This window comes from Ranitomeya imitator, chromosome 1, assembly GCF_032444005.1.
Source record: "Ranitomeya imitator isolate aRanImi1 chromosome 1, aRanImi1.pri, whole genome shotgun sequence".
NCBI classification, from domain to species: Eukaryota; Metazoa; Chordata; class Amphibia; order Anura; family Dendrobatidae; genus Ranitomeya; species Ranitomeya imitator.
In genome coordinates, this window is record NC_091282.1 from 416209480 (window position 1) to 416230697 (window position 21218).

Genomic DNA, 21218 nt, shown 5'->3' on the forward strand with positions numbered 1-21218 from the left:
CGTTTATTTGTGAAAAAATGGAAATTTGGCAAAAATTTTGAAAATTTTGCAATTTTCAAATTTTGAAATTTTATTCTGTTAAACCAGAGAGTTATGTGACACAAAATAGTTAATAAATAACATTACCCACATGTCTACTTTACATCAGAACAATTTTGGAAACAAAATTATTTTTTGCTAGGAAGTTATAAGGGTTAAAATTTGACCAGCGATTTCTCATTTTTACAACAAAATTTACAAAACCATTTTTTTTTAGGGACCACCTCACATTTGAAGTCAGTTTGAGGGGTCTGCATGGCTGAAAATACCCAAAAGTGACACCATTCTAAAAACTGCACCCCTTAAGGTACTCAAAACCACATTCAAGAAGTTTATTAACCCTTCAGGTACTTCACAGCAGCAGAAGCAACATGGAAGGAAAAAATGAACATTTAACTTTTTAGTCACAAAAATCATGTTTTAGCAACAATTATTTTATTTTCCCAAGGGTAAAAAGAGAAATTGGATCCCAAACGTTATTGTACAATTTGTCCTGAGTACGCCGATACCTCATATGTGGGGGGAACCACTGTCTGGGCGCACGACAGGGCTCGGAAGGGAAGGAGCGCCATTTGACTTTTTCAATGAAAAATTGGCTCCAATCTTTAGTGGACACCATCTCGCGTTTGGAGAGCCCCTGTGTGCCTAAACATTGGACCCCATTTTGGAAACTAGACCCCTCAAGGAGCTTATCTAGATGCATAGTGAGCACTTTGAACCCCCAGGTGCTTCACAAATTGATCCGTAAGAATGAAAAAGTACTTTTTTTTTTTTTCAAAAAAATTTCATTTAGCCTCAATTAGTTCATTTCCACATGGGCAACAGGATAAAATGGATCCTAAAATTTATTGGGCAATTTCTCCTGAGTACACTGATACCTCACATGTGGGAGTAAACCACTGTTTGGGCACGCGGCAGGGCTCGGAAGGGAAGGAGCGCCATTTGACTTTTTGAATGAAAAATTAGCTCCAATCGCTAGCGGACACCATGTCGCGTTTGGAGAGCCCCTGTGTGCCTAAACATTGGAGCTCCCCCACATGTGACCCCATTTTGGAAACTAGACCTCCAATGGAACTAATCTAGATGTGCGGTGACCACTTTAAACCCCCAAGTGCTTCACAGAAGTTTATAACGCAGAGCCGTGAAAATAAAAAATAATTTTTCTTTCCTCAAAAATTATTTTTTAGCCTGCAATTTTTTTTATTTTCACAAGAGTAACAGGAGAAATTGAACCCCAAAAGTTGTTTTCCAGTTTGTCCTGAGTACGATGATGCCCCATATGTGGGGGGAACCACTGTTTGGGCACACATCGGGGCTCGGAAGGGAACTAGTGACTTTTGAAATGCAGACTTTGATGGAATGGTCTGCGGGCGTCACGTTGCGTTTGCACAGCCCCTGATGTGTTTTTTTTTTTTTTACTGTTTAGGCACAAGTGACCCCATTTTGGAAACTAGACCCCCCAAGGAACTTATCTAGATATGTGGTGAGCACTTTGAACCCCCAGGTGCTTCACAGAAGTTTACAACGCAGAGCCGTGAAAATACAACAGGGATTTTTGTGTTACTCACCGTAAAATCATTTTCTCCGAGTCGTTCATTGGGGGACACAGGACTGTGGGTGTATGCTACTGCCGCCAGGAGGCTGACACTAAGTAGGTATAAAAAAAAAAAGTTAGCTCCTCCTCCATAGTATACACCTTGCCACTGGCCCTGACAGCTCCAGTTTGGTGCACAAGCAGTAGGAGATAGAGAAAACAAAACAGCATTAGAGCAAAGACAACATGTCTAGAATAATACTATAGTCTGAACAACTCCATAGACAAATAAAATGAATAGCTGTGTCCCCCAATGAACGACTCGGAGAAAAGGATTTTACGGTGAGTAACACAAAAATCCCTGTTTCTCCATCGTCTCATTGGGGGACACAGGACTGTGGGATGTCCCAAAGCAGTCCCAGGGTGGGAAGAAGACTCACTGGAAGAAAACCCCTAGGCACTTACCGCCTATAGGTGTGATACCGCAGCCTGAAGAATTTTCCTTCCCAAACTTGCATCAGCAGAGGCCTGAGTGTGGATATTATAATGTTTAGAGAAAGTGTGCAGGCTGGACCAAGTGGCCGCTTTGCAAACCTGCTCTGCTGAAGCTTGGTGCCGAAGCGCCCAGGAAGCCCCTACCGCCCGAGTAGAGTGTGCCCTGATCCCAGCCGGGATGGCTGCACCCTTGATACGGTAGGCCTCCTGAATAGTGGTTCTTATCCATCTGGCTAAGGTCGATCTAGAGGCTGCGAGTCCCTTTTTATGACCCGCAGGAAGAACGAACAGAACATCCGTCTTTCGAAAAGAAGCGGTCCGAGAAACGTATCTTCTCAGAGCTCTCACCAAGTCTAGAGTATGGAGAGCTTTTTCCACCCGGTGTGTAGGCACAGGACAAAAAGAAGGCAAGACAATGTCCTCATTAATGTGGAATGAGGAGACTACTTTTGGCAAAAAGGAAGGTGCTGGTCTCAGCACCACCTTATCCTGATGAAATAGTAGAAACAGCGCCTGACAGGACAAGGCCGCTAACTCCGATACCCGCCTAATGGATGTTATAGCTACCAGAAACAAAACCTTCCAAGAAAGGTACCTTAAAGGAACGTCTTGGAGGGGCTGAAATGGAGGTTCCTGAAGAACACTCAAGACCAAATTAAGGTCCCAAGCTTCTATCGGAGCTTTGTAAGGAGGGACTATATGAGAGACTCCCTGCAAAAAAGTTTTTACTTGCAGATTGGTAGCGATCCTGCGCTAGAAAAGAACCGATAAGGCGGATATTTGCCTCCTAAGGGTACTTGGAGCGAGACCTGAGTCTAGACCAGATTGGAGAAAAGCTAGGACATTAGGAATGGAAAACCGAAGAGGAGGAAGACCCTTCTTCATGCACCATGAGAGAAAGACTTTCCAGGTGTGGTGGTAAATGCGTGCTGAAGCTGTCTTTCGAGCATTAACCATAGTTGAGGCTACTTCTGAGAAAAACCGGCCTGGGTCAGAATCCAAGATTCAACGGCCAAGCCGTCAAACGCAGGGCCTCTAAGTTCTGGTGGAATATCGGCCCCTGCGACAGAAGATCTGGCTGCATTGGTAGCTGCCAAGGAACCCCGACGATCAGCTGAACTAGGTCTGCGTACCATGACCTCCGAGGCCAATCTGGGGCGACTAGAATTGTCGGAACTCCCTCTAACTTGATCTTCCTGACGACCTTTGGAAGCAGCGCCAGAGGGGGAAACCGATATGGAAGACGAAATTGGTTCCAAGATAGGACTAGTGCGTCTACGGCAATTGCTCCTGGATCTCGAAACCGTGCAACGAACCTGGGTACTTTGGTATTCGACCCGGTGGCCATTAGATCCACATCCGGGATTCCCCAGCGTAGACATATCTGCCGAAAAACATCGGGGTGAAGAGACCATTCCCCGGGCGCAAGCCCCTGTCGGCTCAGAAAGTCCGCTGCCCAGTTCTCCTTGCCCGGGATGTAAACTGCCGAGATCACAGAGTGATTGTTCTCGGCCCAGCAGAGGACTTGTCCTACCTCGCGCATGGCTGATCTGCTGCGAGTGCCGCCCTGATGATTTACGTAGGCCACGGCCGTGGCATTGTCCGATTGGATCCGCACCGGGCGACCCGCCAGAAGATGGTGAAAGTGCTGCAAAGCCAGCCAAATTGCCCTTATTTCCAACAGATTGATTGGAAGGGTTGATTCCCTTGGGGACCAACGACCCTGAGCCGTGTGCTGGAGAAACACTGCTCCCCAACCGAGAAGGCTGGCGTCTGTAGTGACTACCAGCCAATGAACTGGAGGAAAGGCTTTCCCCTGAAGTAGGGAGGAACTCCTCATCCACCATATCAGGGATTGCCTGACCCCAGGAGCCAGACGACACCTGAGGTTGAGAGACAAAGGACTCCTGTCCCAGGCTGACAGAAGTGCCTGTTGGAGTGGACGAAGATGGAATTAGGCGAATGGAACCGCTTCTATAGCTGCTACCATCCTGCCCAAGACCTTCATGCAGAACCGGATTGAATGGAAACTTGGCTGCCGAAGAATTTTTACCTCCTGCCGGAGACAAAGCACCTTGTCCTGGGGTAAAATAGTTAGCCCCCGAGAGGTGTCGAAGATCATCCCTAAAAAAGAGATCTTCCGAGATGGTACTAGAGATGACTTCTTTAAATTGACCAGCCACCCTAGACGAGCTAGGGTGTCCAAAGAGATGTTGACGTTGTCCCTGCATGCCTGAAAAGTTGGTCCTTTGACTAAGAGATCGTCTAAGTAAGGCAGAATGACTATGCCTCGAGAGTGCAGGATTGACACCACTGTTGCCATCACCTTCGTGAACACCCTGGGAGCAGTGGCGAGCCCGAAAAGGTAATGCAGTGAATTGGAAGTGTCGCTCGCCTATGGAAAACCGTAGAAATTTTTGATGAGGAGGAAATATAGGAACGTGCAGATAGGCGTCTTGAATATCTATGGAAGCCAGGAATTCTCCCCTTTCCATAGCCGCAATGACCGAGCGGAGAGATTCCATACGGAAGCGACGAGTGCTGATGAATTTGTTTAGACACTTTAGGTCCAGAATGGGTCTCACGGTCCCATTCTTTTTGGGAACCGTAAACAGATTTGAATAAAACCCCTTGAACCTTTCTTCCTTTGGAACAGGGACAATGACCCCGTTGGACTGAAGAGACTCGACTGCTCTGAATAAAGCTCTTAGACGGGTTTTTGAACTGGGAAGACTGTACGGAAAAAACCGGCCTGGAGGGAGACAGGAAAACTCTATTTTGTACCCTGAAACCACCAGGTCTCTTACCCATCTGTCGTGAACAACTGACAGCCAGGACTGATGGAATAGTAGTAGGCGACCGCCTACTCTGTTGGAAGCGACGAGAGGCTGCCTCCAGTCATTTAGCCGAAGATCGAGGATATCTAGATCTCCTAGATCTTGACGGTTGATACCGCATTCTTGCCAATGGATTGGCCCTATAGGAGACCTGGTGCTCCCGGTCTTGGACAGGCCGACTTGGGGGACCTGCGCTTGGTGCCGCAGACCACCGGGAGTTACGAAAGGATTTAAATCTTGCTTGAAATTGGCGACGAAAAGGTTGCTTAACCTTTTGTTGAGAAAGGAAATTACTTTTACCTCCCGTGGAATCAGATATAAGCTGATCCAATTTTTCGCCAAAAAGACGGACACCTTGATAAGGAAGGGATGTAAGGGACTTCTTTGAAGTAGAGTCCGCCCGCCAATTTCTTAGCCATAGGGCCCTTCTGATAGCAATAGCATTTGCCGCAGCCAATGCTGAACAATTTGCCGCATCCAAGGATGCATTAATCAGATAATTTCCTGCTAAAGATATCTGATCTGACATCTCTATCACCTCTACAGGAAACCCCTTATCCTGAAGAGCCTTAGTTACAGACTCTGACCAAGCCATCATAGCTTTGGCAACCCATGTGGCCGCAAAAGACGGTGCGAGGGCTGACCCTGAAGCCTCAAACAGAGACCGAGCTAGACTCTCTAGGAGCCGATCAGTCGGATCCTTAATAGACGACCCATTAGGAAGAGACAGCAACGTACTAGAGGCCAAACGGGATACGGGAGGATCCACTGAAGGGGATTCTGCCCACTTTTTACAAAGCTCTGGAGCGAACGGATACCCTGCACCTAGGGCCTTCTGGCCTAAGAAACGTTTATCCGGTCGCTCCATGTGACGTTGGACTAAATCCTCAAACTCAGGATGAGTAGAAAACACCTTATGAGGTTGCTTGAATTTCTTAAAGGACACCTTATGACCAGAAGGTAAGGTGGCCACATCCTCTACTCCCAAGGTCTGGTTAACGGCCTCAATGAGACTGTCAACAGATTCCTGATAACCAGGAGCTTCTAAATCAAAAGACCCCTCTGAGTCATAGTCCGAACCGTGCTCACTCAATTCCGCAGGAGAGGGAGATCGAGAGACAGGATTCAAAGATGCTGATGCACCTGACGGACCGGGAGACGCTGTGTGGGATCGTTTCCCCTGTGTCTGCCTAGAGGGAGTACGGCCCCTGCAGGCCGGAGGATCCTCAAAATCGAAGGATCTTTCCAAAACAGGCGGATGAATGTCCCTGACAGGGGCTTGAAGGGACTCAACCGCCTTTGTTAGAGACGCCATAGACTGCGTTAATGATATGACCCACTCAGGGGGAGACACTGCCGACCCAGGTACAGGCACACCCGGCAGGATAGCCGGCGGGGAAGCAGACAGGGTAGCAGACGGGGGCTCCTGCACGCGCTCGGAATCACAAGCCTCACAGAAATGGTTACTTTGCGCATGCGGAAAAGTAGACTGACAGGTAATGCATGAGGTATACAGAACTGAGTGAGTCTTAGTCTTTCTAGACATGACTCTATTGCTGCTGCTGCTGCTATGCTCCGTATCTCCTTATGAGCTACTAGGTCTAGAACAAATACTGTTGTCAGGCTGAGGGAAGTAGCACTTACCCCAGTCCTGAGTCCCCGTATGCTCTCAAACACTGAACCATGTCTCCTGACCGCACATGGACCCGGTTTAGGCCGAAGCAGGGATCTAGATTTTACTCTTTCCCCTGCTCTCCCGGGAAAGCTGGGTGCTTGAAACCGGAAGTAAACCGTCGCCATGGAGGCGGGACTTCCCCCAGACTACAAGACCCATAATGCCACAGGCTGTACAGAGAAAACAGGAAGCCGCCGAAAAAGGGGCGGGACTTCCGCCCATGCTCAGACTACAAGATCCATAATACCTCAGCGAACAGGAAACCGCCTAAAAAAAAGGGGCGGGACTTCCGCCCATGCCTCTGCTGAAGTTTGCTTGTGGGGAAAAAACGCTGGAAACCAGCACAGCGCCGGATATAGTCGCCAGCAGAACGCGCGATGAAGCAGGAGCCCCCCCCCTGTGCAGCCCTCTGACAGCGCATAAGGTTAGACATAAAAAATCCACATATAAATATATATATATACATATATAAATATTAAAAGATGGTGCAGGCACCCTAACTCCTTACACCCTTCAGAAGGCGAGGAGAGGGACCGTCTGCCTCCTTTAAACACCGTAGTCGTGCATTGGTGATGAAGTGGAGGCTGCACGGACAAGGAATGAATGCCTGTACAACCTAGGGTTCCGTTACCTCAGGGTGGTCAGGTTCTTAGTCCGGCAAAAAAATCCCACGTCGCGGAAGAGGATACGTGGAGGCGACACTCCACATGCTCGCCCGTTGTTGGTTTGGGGAGATCGGACCCCTTCAAAAGGGTCCGTCGCCCCTGTCTTATCTTCAGAGAAAAAAGCATCTGGGAAAACCCAGAGATGTGCCTCCTACGGACACTAAGCATAAACTGGAGCTGTCAGGGCCAGTGGAAAGGTGTATACTATGGAGGAGGAGCTTACTTTTTTTTTTATACCTACTTAGTGTCAGCCTCCTGGCGGCAGTAGCATACACCCACAGTCCTGTGTCCCCCAATGAGACGATGGAGAAAAATCATTTTTCTTTCCTCAAAAATTATGTTTTAGTAAGCAATTTTTTATTTTCACAAGGGTAACAGGAGAAGTGGACCCCAACATTTGTTACCCAGCTTGTCCTGAGTACGCTGATATCCCATATGTGGGGGTAAACCACTGTTTGGGCACACGTCGGGGCTCTGAAGGGAAGTAGTGACATTTTAAAATGCAGACTTTGATGGAATGGTCAGCGGGAGTCACGTTGCATTTGCAGAGCCCCTGATGTGCCTAAACAGTAGAAACCCCCCACAAGTGACCCCATTTTGGAAAGTAGACCCCCCCCAAGGAACTTATCTAGATGTGTGGTGAGCAATTTGAACCCCCAAGTGCTTCACAGAAGTTTATAACGCAGAGCCGTGAAAAAAATACATACTTTTTCTTTCCTCAAAAATTATGTTTTAGCAAGCAATTTTTTATTTTCACAAGGGTAACAGGAGAAATTGGACCCCAATAGTTGTTGCCCATTTTGTCCTGAGTACGCTGGTACCCCATATGTGGGGGTAAACCACTGTTTGGGCGCATGTCAGGGCTCGAAAGGGAGCACCATTTGACTTTTTGAACGCAAGATTGGCTGGAATCAATGGTGGTGCCATGTTGCGTTTGGAGACCCCTGATGTGCCTAAACAGTGGAAACCCCTCAATTCTAACTTCAACACTAACCTCAACACACCCCTAACCCCAACTGTAGCCATAACCCTAATCACAACCCTAACCCCAACACACCCATAACCCCAATCCCAACCCTAACCCCAACCCCAACCACAACTTTAACCCCAACACACCCCTAACCCTAACCACAAGCCTAATCTTAACCCTATTTCCAACCCTAGCCCTAATTCCAACCCTAACTCTAATTCCATCCCTAAGGCTATGTGCCCACGTTGCGGATTCATGTGAGATTTTTCCGCAGGATTTTTAAAAACCAAAAGGTAAAAGGCACTGCGTTTTACCTGCGGATTTCCAGTTTTTTTTGTGCAGATTTCACCTGCGGATTCCTATTGAGGAACAGGTGTAAAACGCTGCGGAATCCCCACAAAGAATTGACATGCAGCGTTTCCGCGCTGTATTTTCCGCACCATGTGCACAGCGGATTTGGTTTTCCATAGGTTTACATGGTACTGTAAACCTGATGGAAAACTGCTACGAATCCGCAGCGGCCAATGCGCTGCGGATCCGCGGCCAATCCGCACCGTGTGCACATCGCCTAATTCTAACCCTAGCCCTAACGTAACCCTAACCCTAGTTCTAACCCTAACCCTAGTGGGAAAAAAAAATTCTTAATTTTATTATTGTCCCTACCTATGGGGGTGATAAAGGGGGGGTCATTTACTTTTTTTTTTATTTTGATCACTGTGATAAAACCTATCTGGAACGAATCTGCCGGCCGGCATATTCGGCGGGCACACTGCGTATGCGCCCGCCATTTTGAAAGATGGCGGCGCCCATGGAGAAGACGGACGGACACCGGTAGGCTTGGTAAGTATGAGGGGGGGAGATCGGAGCACGGGGGGATCAGACAGGACGATGGGGGAGCGGACAGGGCAACGGAGGGTAGCGGAGCACAGGACAGAGGACTGGGGAGGAGATCGGTGGCGGTGTGGGGGGCAGATCAGGGTTTCCAGCCATGGCCGATGATATTGCAGCATCGGCCATGGCTGGATTGTAATATTTCACCAATTTTCATAGGTGAAATATTACAAAGCGCTCTGATTGGCAATTTCAGTTCCAACAGCCAATCAGAGCTATCGTAGACACGGGGGGCCCCAGGGCTGAAGTAGCACTCCCCCTGTCCCTGCAGATCGGGTGAAATTGGAGTTAACCTTTTCACCCGATCTGCAGGGATGTGATCCCTCCATGACGCCACATAGGCATCACAGGTCGGATTGGCACCGACTTTCATGACGCCTACGTGGCGTCACAGGTCGGGAAGGGGTTAAAAGGACCCGTCGCCCCTAAGAAACAGACCAGGCATGGCATCCCACATCGTAGGGTGGTATACGTGGAGGGGACACCCCACGTGTTTGCATATTGCTTATCCGGACACTCCCTGTCCGGGTGAATGACAAATGCTCTGCGAGGGAGTTTAGTCGTCTTATGAGGGACACTGCATGATCTAGAGTGGAACCGTAGCCCTCATCAATCTACAGAGATTGGTTGATGATATAAATAGGTGAATCCATTCTCTTCTGAAGCTGTGGGAGTCTAGATCCAAGGGAATATCCAATCCATATTCAGAGTCTTGTTCTCAGCAAATCATTGGTGAGTTAAATCAGGAAATAAAGCTTCCATTTTCTAGACGCCTGTACGTTTCTAGAATACTTGCGGCCCCTGCTAGCCAACAGCTCCCATGTAAGAGAGGAACCATATATATAGGTCCTGCGAGCACTCCGAGCCACAGAGGGTTCACGGAGGGCATCGATCTCTTGATCTGAGAAGCCATGAAATATGGCAGTGATGAAGCCCACTCAGAGGAACTAGGTACTCTAGGATAAGCTGGGATCGGCGGCGAAGGGTTCCCGAGTTCATTTAGGGTGACCGGCTTCAGACTGGTCATGTGCCTTTAAGACAAGGGAATACAGGTCATGTGCCTTTAAGACCAGGTAATACTAGTCATGTGCCTTTTAGGGCAAGGAATCTTGATCATGTGCCTTTAAAACCAGGCAATACTGGTCATGTGATTCTAAGACCAGGAAATACTGGTCATGTGCCTCTAAGACCGGGGACTAATATGGGTCATTCATGTAAGTACAGGAGGGAAGAGCGCAGTACTTCCTTACACGGCTGCAGAGTTGTTGAGCCCCTTTAATGCAAAAAACCATCGCCTCTGCCGGCCGGGTGGACCAAGATGGCCACCTGGTATTGCAGAGGTGATAAAATCTCGCAGAGAGTGAGAAGAGCCATTTCGGGGGCGGAGCCACAGACGCGATGTGGGCAGAGCCTCGTGACTTCCATGAAGAGGTCCAAGCTGGGGCCTAAATTTCTGCAGCCGGTGGGAGCAATACCAGGGGTAGAATAGAGGGGCATTGGGTCGGGAAAAGCGAACGCTCCAGACAAAAAACACCAGAAAGGATGGGAGGAGCCGCCTTAGCGCGGGCGCGACTTCTGGGATGCGGCCTACACATCGGCCGAAGCCGGGGGCTAAATTTTTGAAGCCGGCCAGAGCGTTACCTTATGGCGGTGGGCCACTGGGAAGCCATGTTAATATCCCACTGCAGGGGCCCATCACCGACTAGATCCACTCACCATTGGTGCGCGTCCTGGCATGGAGCCAACAGTGGATGACTGGGTTTCAGCGCCGAACAAAGCGCGCACTGTGCTGTTCTGCTGCAGGTTAGGTATTGCAGCGTGGACGGTGCAGGGATAAAGCGATAACCCTCAATCTACCATCCCCTTGTTAGGGAGGTGGAGAGGAACCATCTGCCTCCTTGTGCCATCCACTTTAACAGTGGTGGTACCGTGGGGGCTGCTTGGACGCCAAAAAGAAGGAGCCTCTGTACATCCATGGAGTTCAAGCCCAGGGGGGAATGGGCAAGTCGTCCGGCAATAGGCATGGCTCCAGGAGAGGATACATAGAGGCGACACTCCATGTGGTCGCCCGTTGCTGGTGTGGGGAGATTGGGACCCGAAGGAACCGTCGTCGATCAAGTGAGCTCAGGCATGGCTTCCCACGTCGCAGGAGAGGGTACGGGGAGGCAACACTCCGCGTTCTCGCCTGTTGATGGTTCGGGGGAGATCGGAACTCTGAAATGATATGTCGCCCCCCTTCACTCTGTTAATTAAAAAATAAAAATTTACAGAAAATTAAAAAATAAAATAAAAACGATAGGGTCTGAACCAGACCCAAGTGCCTCCTACAGACACTAAGCAAGAACTGGTTAGCTGAGAGCCTGCAGGAAGGTGTATACTGCAGAGGAGGAGCTAACTGTCAGCCTCCTATTGGCAGCAGCATACACCCACGGTCTGTGACCCCAATGAGGCGAAGGAGAAAATGTAATTTAATATACTAGCAAATGATAAAACACGTGACATTACACTAGAGGAAACACAAATGTCCATCTCTATGCTTCACTTTATGGTTTCAATATGGAATTAATGTGAATGTAAGAAATGAATATACATTATTACATTATGACACGTTGATAAGTTTGGTCTAACATACCTATTACGAAGTGTTTCAGGTAAAAATGCTGTTGGCGCAGATTATTTACCGTACTAGCTGCCTAGTCCTCATAAAAGATGAGCTGGGGATTGGGAAATTTGGCTTAAGGTACCTTCACACTGAACGATATCGCTAGCGATCCGTGACGTTGCAGCGTCCTGGATAGCGATATCGTTGAGTTTGACAGGCAGCAGCGATCTGGATCCTGCTGTGACATCGTTGGTCAGAGCAGAAAGTCCAGAACTTTATTTCGTCGCTGGACTCCTGCAGACATCGCTGAATCGGCGTGTGTGACGCCAATTCAGCGATGTCTTCACTGGTAACCAGGGTAAACATCGGTGTCTGTCCCCCGGTGACTTCATCGCTGTGCTTTCCGGCTGGCGCTCACAGTCAGTGCAGAGAAGCACAGCGCCGGGGGACAGACACCGGAATGTAAGTAGCGTTTTTTTTTTTACGTTTACGCTGGTAACCAGGGTAAACATTGGTTACCAGGGGTCTTCGCATAGTTGGTCGCTGGAGAGCTGTCTGTGTGACAGCTCTCCAGCGACCACACAGCGACGCTGCAGCGATCGGGATCGTTGTCTAGATCGCTGCAGCGTCGCTAAATGTGACGGTACCTTTAGTCTTCCCTTATCGGACTATGCTCCTTTTTTCCAGCTTTTCCAAAATGTCAACTGTTGGAAAGTCTGGCCCTTTTAGCAAAGGCAAACAGTCCCTGGAGACTTTAGATATTTTTCCAAGAATCCAGTCAAATGTATCTTCCCTCAATGCACAGTATGTTTTTTAGATACTATTTTCCACTTTGCTGATAAGCATGGCATGATTTATACTTACCCAGCATCTTTTAAAAGATCCAGGAAAGCGTGGAATTTGCTGAATGATTTTTCAATGCTGTCAAGAACACCATCATCCTCAAGGAATACAGAAGTTACATTTCGTGCTTCAAGTGTCTCAGAAAGAGTTCGATTTATTTGTCGTAAACGAGTATTTTCAACTTCCAGCTAAAACAAATAAAATGGTAGAAGCAGGAACTTTTCTCCTTATGGAAATATTATTGCTAACCTTAATAATAATAATAATTTTTATTTATATAGCGCCAACATATTCCGCAGCACTTTACAATTAAGCGGGGACATGTATAGACAATAAATTTAATACAAGTCGAGACAATTTAAACAGTGACATTAGGAGTGAGGTCCCTGCTCGGAAGCTTACAATCTACAACGATATGGGGGGGGAGGGAAGACACAATAGGTGAAAAGTGCTTGTTATTTCAGGTCTGGCAATTATAATAAATAGGGATTTTCATATAAAGCTGCATGATCCGGTCATCAGCCCATGTGTTTAAGTGCAATAGTCAAGTATCAAGTGCAGTTATCATGTGCATGGAGGGTGTGGAGACAGATGAATAGTAGGGTGCAGATTCAGAATAATATTTGGAAGGAGGGAACAGGGCAAAGTTAGTTTACTGAGTAGTTGATGTGGTAGGCTTGTTTGAAGAGATGGGTTTTCAAAGCGCACTTGATTAGGTCGGGCTAGGTATCAGTCTGATCGTCTGGGGAAGTGCATTCCAGAGAGCTGGCGCAGCACGAGAGAAGTCTTGGAGACGGAGGTGCGAGGTTCGGATTATGGGGGATGTTAGTCTTAGGTCATTTGTAGAACGGAGGGCACGTGTAGGGCGATAGACAGAGATGAGAGAGGAGATTTAAGGCGGTGCAGAACTGTGGAGAGCTTTGTGGGTGAGAGAGATGAGTTTATACTGGACCCTGTAGCGAATGGGTAGCCAGTGCAATGACTGGCACAAGATGGGGGCATCGATGAAGCGGCTGGACAGAAATATGACCCTGGCTACCGCATTCAAGACAAGTCCAGACAAGTCCATAGTCCAGACAAGAATGAATAAGAGCAACAGTAAGAGTCTTAGCAGTTTCAACGGTGAGAAAAGGTCGGATTCTGGAGATGTTTTTAAGATGCAGGTGACAAGAGCGAGTGAATGATCGGATATAGGGAGTAAAGGAAAGTTCAGTGTCGAATATGACCCCAAGACAGCGGGCATGCTGCTTGGGAGTTATGGTTGAACCCTTCAGGGTAATTTGGATGTTAGGTAGAGTGAGCAAAAACACAAAGTTCCGTTTTGGAGAGATTTAGTTTCAGATAGAGGGAGGATATGACGTTAGAGACAGCAGACAGACAATCCTTGGTATTTTGAATTAGGGTAGGGGTGATGTCAGAGAAAGAAGTGTATAATTGGGTGTCGTCAGCATAGAGATGATACTGGAACCCAAATCTGCTGATTGTTTGTCCAATAGGGGCAGTGTATAGAGAGAAGAGAGGGGGGGCCTAGGACTGAACCCTGCAGGACCACGATAGTAAGGGGACGAGGAGAGAAAGAGGAGCCGGCAAAAGATACAGTGAAGGAGCTGTCAGAGAGGTAGGAGAACCAAGAAAGGGCTGTGTCCTTGAGCCCAATAGAGCGGAGTGAGGAGGCTCCAATAAGCTTTTATAGTTTAAGCATATTAGCGTATATACTCGAGTATAAGCTGAGATTTTCAGCCCATTTTTTTTAGGATAAAAGTGCCCCTCTCGGCTTATACGCAAGTCATTGTTCCAGGGGGGTTGGCAGGGGAGGGGGGAGCGGCAGGAGTGGCAGCTGTCACATCATACTCACCTGCTCCCGGCACAGTCTCTGCACTTCTCTGCTTCTCCGATTGTCTCAGCGCCCGCAGCTCTTCCTGTGTTCAGCTGTCACGTGGTACCGCTCATTAAAGTAATGAATATGGACGCAAATCCACTCCCATAGGCGTGGCGCATATTCATTACTTTAATGAGCGGTACCATGTGACCGCTGAACACAGGAACAAGCTGCCGGTGCCAGAGACCGTCGGAGAAGCAGGGACCGCGCTGAGAGTGTGAGTATGATGGGGGTGAGCCATGTGAATATCGATATTCACCTGTCCCCATTCCACCACCGGACTCTGTCTTCCACATCCTCTGGCTGTGACGTTCAGTTCACATATAAGCTGCGGCCACTGCCATTAGGGGCTTATCTACAGCTTTCTGTAATGCTGTAGATAAGCCCCCGATGTAACCTGAAAGATAAGAAAAACAAGTTAGATTATACTCACCCAGGGGCGGTCCCGGTTTTGGTCCGATGGGCGTCGCGGTCCGGCGACTCCCATCTTCATGCGATGACGTCCTCTTCCTTGCTTCTGTCGCGGATCCTGCACAGGCGTACTGATTTGCCCTATTGAGGGCAGAGTAAAGTACCGCAGTGCGCAGGCGCCACTGACCTTTCCGAGCGCCTGCGCACTGCAGTACTTTGCTCTGCCCTCAACAGGGCAAATCAGTAAGCCTGCGCATGAGACGCGACAGAAGCAAGGAAGAGGACGCCATCGCATCAAGATGGGAGGAGCCAGATGCGGACCACACCAGACCGCCCCTGGGTGAGCAAAATCTAACTTGTTTTTCTTATCTTTCACGTTACATCGGGGGCTTATCTACAGCATTACAGAATGCTGTAGATAAGCCCCTAATGGCGGTGGCCGCAGCTTATATGCTTATATGCGAAAAAAGTGACAGATTCCCTTTAAAGGACCTTAACATGGAAACACAGCCAACACTTGCTTGATATGGAGTGGGAACAGATCATAAGCCTGTTCAATATACAACCTGTGATGAAAATATACTTCACAGATTGTTAAGGGGCTAAAAAATCTACAAATGCATTGGGGACAATTTTGTGGTACATCTATAATATAACGCTGGGAGCGTCACTCTGTCCGAAGCCTCTATAGACTGCGCAAGCGCCGGCGCAGTCTGGGCCTCACAGAGCGACGCTCCCGGGAGATCGCGGTATGCGTAAGCACTGAACGCATACCGCGATCTCCACCGGAGAGTCAGGGACCGCCAGGAGGGAGGGTAAGTATACTCACCTTTCCCGGTTCCAGCGCTGCTTGCGGCTCCGTCTCCCGACTCCTCTGCTCCCGGCTCCGGAGGGCGCGGACTGCGCAGGCGCCGATTCCTGCTGCCGGAATCGGCGCCTGCGCAGTCCGCGCTTTCCGGCGCCATTTTCTTGAAGACACACTCCGGCTCCACTGCAGGTGTGTCTTCAAGAAAATGGCGCCGGAAAGCGCGGACTGCGCAGGCGCCGATTCCTGCTGCCGGAATTGGCGCCTGCGCAGTCCCCGCTTTCCGGCGCCATTTTCTTGAAGACATACCTGCAGTGGAGCCGGACGATAGGTGAGTATGGTATTTTTTTTTTTTTTATATATGGCAGCAGCATTCGGGGGCATACACACTGGAGCGGGGGGCATATAATACAATGGTGGCGCAGGATGGGAGCAGCACATGACAGAACGGGCGCAGGATGGCCGCAGCACATGACAGAACGGGCGCAGGATGGCCGCAGCACATGACAGAACGGGCGCAGGATGGCCGCAGCACATGACAGAACGGGCGCAGGATGGCAGCAGCACATGACAGAACAGGCGCAGGATGGCAGCAGCACATGACAGAACGGGCGCAGGATGGCAGCAGCACATGACAGAACGGGCGCAGGATGGCAGCAGCACATGACAGAACGGGCGCAGGATGGCAGCAGCACATGACAGAACGGGCGCAGGATGGCAGCAGCACATGACAGAACGGGCGCAGGATGGCAGCAGCACATGTCAGAACGGGCGCAGGATGGCCGCAGCACATGACAGAACGGGCGCAGGATGGCAGCAGCACATGACAGAACGGGCGCAGGATGGCCGCAACACATGACAGAACGGGCGCAGGATGGCAGCAGCACATGACAGAACGGGCGCAGGATGGCCGCAGCACATGACAGAACGGGCGAAGGATGGCAGCAGCACATGACAGAACGGGCGAAGGATGGCAGCAGCACATGACAGAACGGGCGCAGGATGGCAGCAGCACATGACAGAACGGGCGCAGGATGGCAGCAGCACATGACAGAACGGGCGCAGGATGGGAGCAGCACATGACAGAACGGGCGCAGGATGGCAGCAGCACATGACAGAACGGGCGCAGGATGGCAGCAGAACATGACAGAACGGGCGCAGGATGGCAGCAGCACATGACAGAACGGCGCAGGATGGCAGCAGCACATGACAGAACGGGCGCAGGATGGCAGCAGCACATGACAGAACGGGCGCAGGATGGCAGCAGCACATGACAGAACGGGCGCAGGATGGCAGCAGCAAATGACAGAACGGGGACGCAAAATGGGAGCGGCAAATGACAGAACGGGTGCAGGCTGGGAGCAGCAAATGACAGGATGGGAGCAGCAAATGACAGAATGGAGGCGCAGGATGGGAGCAGCACATGACAGAACGGGGGCGCAGGATGGGAGCAGCACATGACAGGATGGGGGCGCAGGATGGAGCAGCACATACCAGGATGGAGACCATATACCAATATAAATGCTCGCCACCCGGGCGTAGAACGGGTTCAATAGCTAGTACTAAATATTACCAACTTTCCTCCTTCTTGAAGGACCACTTTGTAATGCAGCCTTTCACACACTGCACAATTTCCTGCTCTCAAAATGGCAGCTGATAGATGGAACAGTTATCAGATCTGTCAACTAGCCTCCTCCAAATGAATGGCAGCTTTTCATTTCCTTTTCCCAGGGTCTGGGCTAATTACATGTCCTCCCTCAACTTCTGCTTTGAGAACAGGATTGCCATGCAGTCTGTAATGAAGCAGGCAGCTCTTCACATAGGAAGGAGGAAAGTATAATCATTATACAGTTGTGCTCAAAAGTTTACATTCCTCGGCAGAATTTTTGCTTTCTAGACCATTTTTCAGAGAATATGAATGATAATACCAAAACTTTTTCTCCACTCATTGTTAGTGATTGGGTGAAGACATTTATTGTCAAACTACTGTGTTTTCTCTTTTTAAATCATTAAGACAACCCAAAACATCCAAATGACCCTGATCAAAAGTTAACATACCCCATTTCTTAATACTGTAAACTTTTGAGCAAAACTGTATATAAGTGCACTCAAAACGTTCACTAAACTGATGCTAAAGCGGCCAACCCCTTTAAATAAAATTTCCATCAGTAAAAAGTAGTTCATCTTACAGAATAAAAGCAGTCTAATAAAAGGAACACTGCAGACAATATAGTGTCATGTCTAGCACAAGGTCTGTGAGGACAGAGTATGGCACACAGATTACTCTCAAATTAGCAAAGTAATATAGACAGCTGGGTATTCCTGACCTTTGTTTAAAAAAAATTAAAAAAATTTGAGTATCAAATCTGCATGTTTTCCGCCTTCCCACTACTTCATTCATTTATTAAATATAACAAATATAGACAGGAGATGGACAATGTGAAACCACATGCATTAGTCTCATTGTATCCATGTAACAGCTTCTGTTTAAGGACATTAACGTTATAACTGGACTAAATACATTTCTTGATTACCTCCATTATTCGGTCATCAGCTCTTAATCTTGTTTTTCTTTCCTCCTCCAACCTCACTTGGCATTCCTGCAATGCAACCTGTCAACAACAGACTTAACAGTTTAGACAGTGGTTACACTGAAAGCAGTCATTAAATTGCAAGCATATTGGTGATGTATTTCCTACAGTCAAGGGCTTGAGAACTTGGAAGACAATTTACTTTATGCGTTTGACCTTACTTGACACCGTACAGTTGCAAGCCAGATAAAGTCATAACAAAAATTAAGGTTCATTCACACTTTGGGGGTCATGTTTACATCACAAAAGTGGAGTAAAAACTTTGAAAAATAGCAAAATGTTTGTGCACTGTACAGTTGCGCATATGTTTGTGCACTGTAGAGTTGCGCATGTTTTGGTCAAGACTAAGACCCTTGTAAGGCTCTAAACGCATAGACCCGATGTCCACCATGTTATTTTGTATTATCTTCATTTTTTTCTTTGCTTTCTTCGACTGACTGGAGCAGCATTTCTTGCGCAGAGCATGCCACTTATCAGAGGCACTGAATTTACGAAGAGTCATGTGTCTCTTAATGAATTCAGGAAAGTGTACTGAACACCAACTCAAAACTGGTGTGGCACTAGTGCGTCTTGATGAATCAGTTCCATTGCCTGTAGGTACATCATCTATCATATGCCATTCTATTGTCATTTAGTAGTATACATCACCCTTAGGTTCTTATTTAAAGAGGTTGGTCGGTCCAAATCTACTTGTATTGAACGAGGCCGGGCTGACTAGTGACTCAGACATCCACTGGGTGTGGTCAACCAGAAGTCGTGGCCTCGCTCCACACAAGTATGGAGCGAGGTTGCGCCCACTGGACAGGCTCTGGCCGGGAATATGTATAACACATATGTACCCTCCAGTCCTGACTCACAAACCGGTGTACTCTAGGGGGATTTATAAGTCTGCAGTCACACAGAGTGACTGCAGACTTATTGATTTGAACTGGACGACCCAATAGAACAAAACAAAAAAACATATCCACTCTGATCTAAATTTCTTTACTTGCATGCCTCAGCGTAGAACAGATTACTTGACTACTATAATCTTTACACACAAAAAAAGGAATAAACGCAGGACAAAAAGGACACTCTACCCTGGCACATGTCATTTAAATGCTCTTAAAGAAAAAAAAAATGGTAAAATGGTATTTTAGCCGGTACATTAAAACCTGATTGTGGTGTGGTCATCTCCAGATTTAAATAGAGAGAAACAATTGGTTCAGGTCACAGTAAGGAGACTTCCCTCATTTAAACTTACTTTAAAAGCTTGACAGCTGGAACTGGATTGGTGGCTATGAGTCACAGGTACTCATTTCTACTTTCTAAACAAGAACAGTAAAGTACTGCAAAAGCAGTGACACTATTCTGGATGCTACCTGCAGGCGCTTGTAGTTTTTCATGCTGCTTTTACCCATCATTTCACACATGGCAGGTTCTTGAATAAGGACTTCTGCTGAAATCTCCGAATCATCACTGTCCGAGGTGCTTTCACTCTGCACAGAGACCTTTATTGGAGTACCGCTCTAATGACAAAAGGTGACAGCTGTTACACAATGTACTTAGATACATACACATATTTCAAATACAGCGATGCAGAAAAAGATACATATATATATGCCAAACTGTTTTCAGCTGGGCGAACATACTTGCACAAGGGTTTTCAATGGTATTCTAACCAACCATTAGCCTTCTTACACAGCAAACACAAAGTACCATAAGAACACTGGAGTGATGGTTGTTGGAAATGAGCCTCTATACACGCATGAAGATATTGCATTACAAACCAGACGTTTCAGGTAGAATAGTCATTTACCACATTAACAATGTACAGAGTATTTCTGAATCATTTAATGTTCGCTTCATTGGAAAAAAAACTGTGCTTTTCTTTCAAAAATAAGGAAATTTGTAAGTGACCCTAAACTTTGGAACAGTAGTACAGTGTGTGTATATATGTGTGTATAATATATATATATATATATATATATATATATATATATACACATTCATACATACACACACACACCATATATATGTGTATACATATATGTGTGTATAGAAAAAGATGGTATGTGTATGTATATGTATTCATCTATATATATATATATATATGTGTGTGTATGTGTATATATATATATATATATATATATATATATATATATATATATATATATACATACAGTGGGGCAAAAAAGTATTTAGTCAGTCAGCAATAGTGCAAGTTCCACCACTTAAAAAGATGAGAGGCGTCTGTAATTTACATCATAGGTGGACCTCAACGATGGGAGACAAACTGAGAAAAAAAAAATCCAGAAAATCACATTGTCTGTTTTTTTAACATTTTATTTGCATACTAGCTGAAGAGCCCGGCGTTGCCTGGGCATAGTAAATATCTGTGGTTAGTTATAGCACCTCACTTCTCTTATTTTCCCATCACGCCTCTCATTTTCCCAATCACATCTTTCATTTTCCCCCTCACATCTCATTTTCTCCCTCACTCCTCTCATTCCCCCCTAACACTTGTCATTTCAACCTCACATCTGTCATTTTCTGATCACTCCACTATTTTTCCTCACTCCTCTCATTTTGCACTCACACCTTTTCATTTTCACCTCACGCCTCTCATTTTCACCTCATCACCTCAGTATATACATGTTTGTCATCTCCCTTATATATAGTATACACCTGTATGTCATCTCCTGTATATAGTATATACCTGTATGTCATCTCCCCTGTATATAGTATATACCTGCTGTGTGTCATCTCCCCTATATATAGTATATATCTGTGTGTCATCTCCTCCTGTATATAGTATATACCTGCATGTCATCTTCTATATATAACTAAGCACATGAACAACAAGGATCCCTAAAAAATAACTTTTATTAAACAATAATTAAAAAATCTCTAATCATGCCGTAGATAATAATGATAAATACAGTAAACAAAATTGTGTACCTATTAGGTCCTAGGGCGTCCCTACACTGGATCCTACCTGT

At 47.2% G+C, this 21218-nt stretch overlaps 1 protein-coding gene across 7 annotated transcripts in view; it reads right to left on the minus strand.

Moving 5' to 3' along the window:
* The window catches only part of CEP78 (centrosomal protein 78), a 189691-nt gene that overhangs the window by 45084 nt on the left and 123389 nt on the right, over positions 1–21218 (minus strand). For all 7 annotated transcript variants that reach the window (XM_069762988.1, XM_069762979.1, XM_069762970.1 and 4 more), the window contains 3 exons: positions 19599–19745; positions 18181–18258; positions 12573–12739 (listed from right to left, as the gene is read on the minus strand). In XM_069762988.1, the coding sequence (XP_069619089.1) occupies positions 12573–12739; positions 18181–18258; positions 19599–19745 (392 nt within the window). The remainder of the gene's footprint in view (positions 1–12572; positions 12740–18180; positions 18259–19598; positions 19746–21218) is intronic.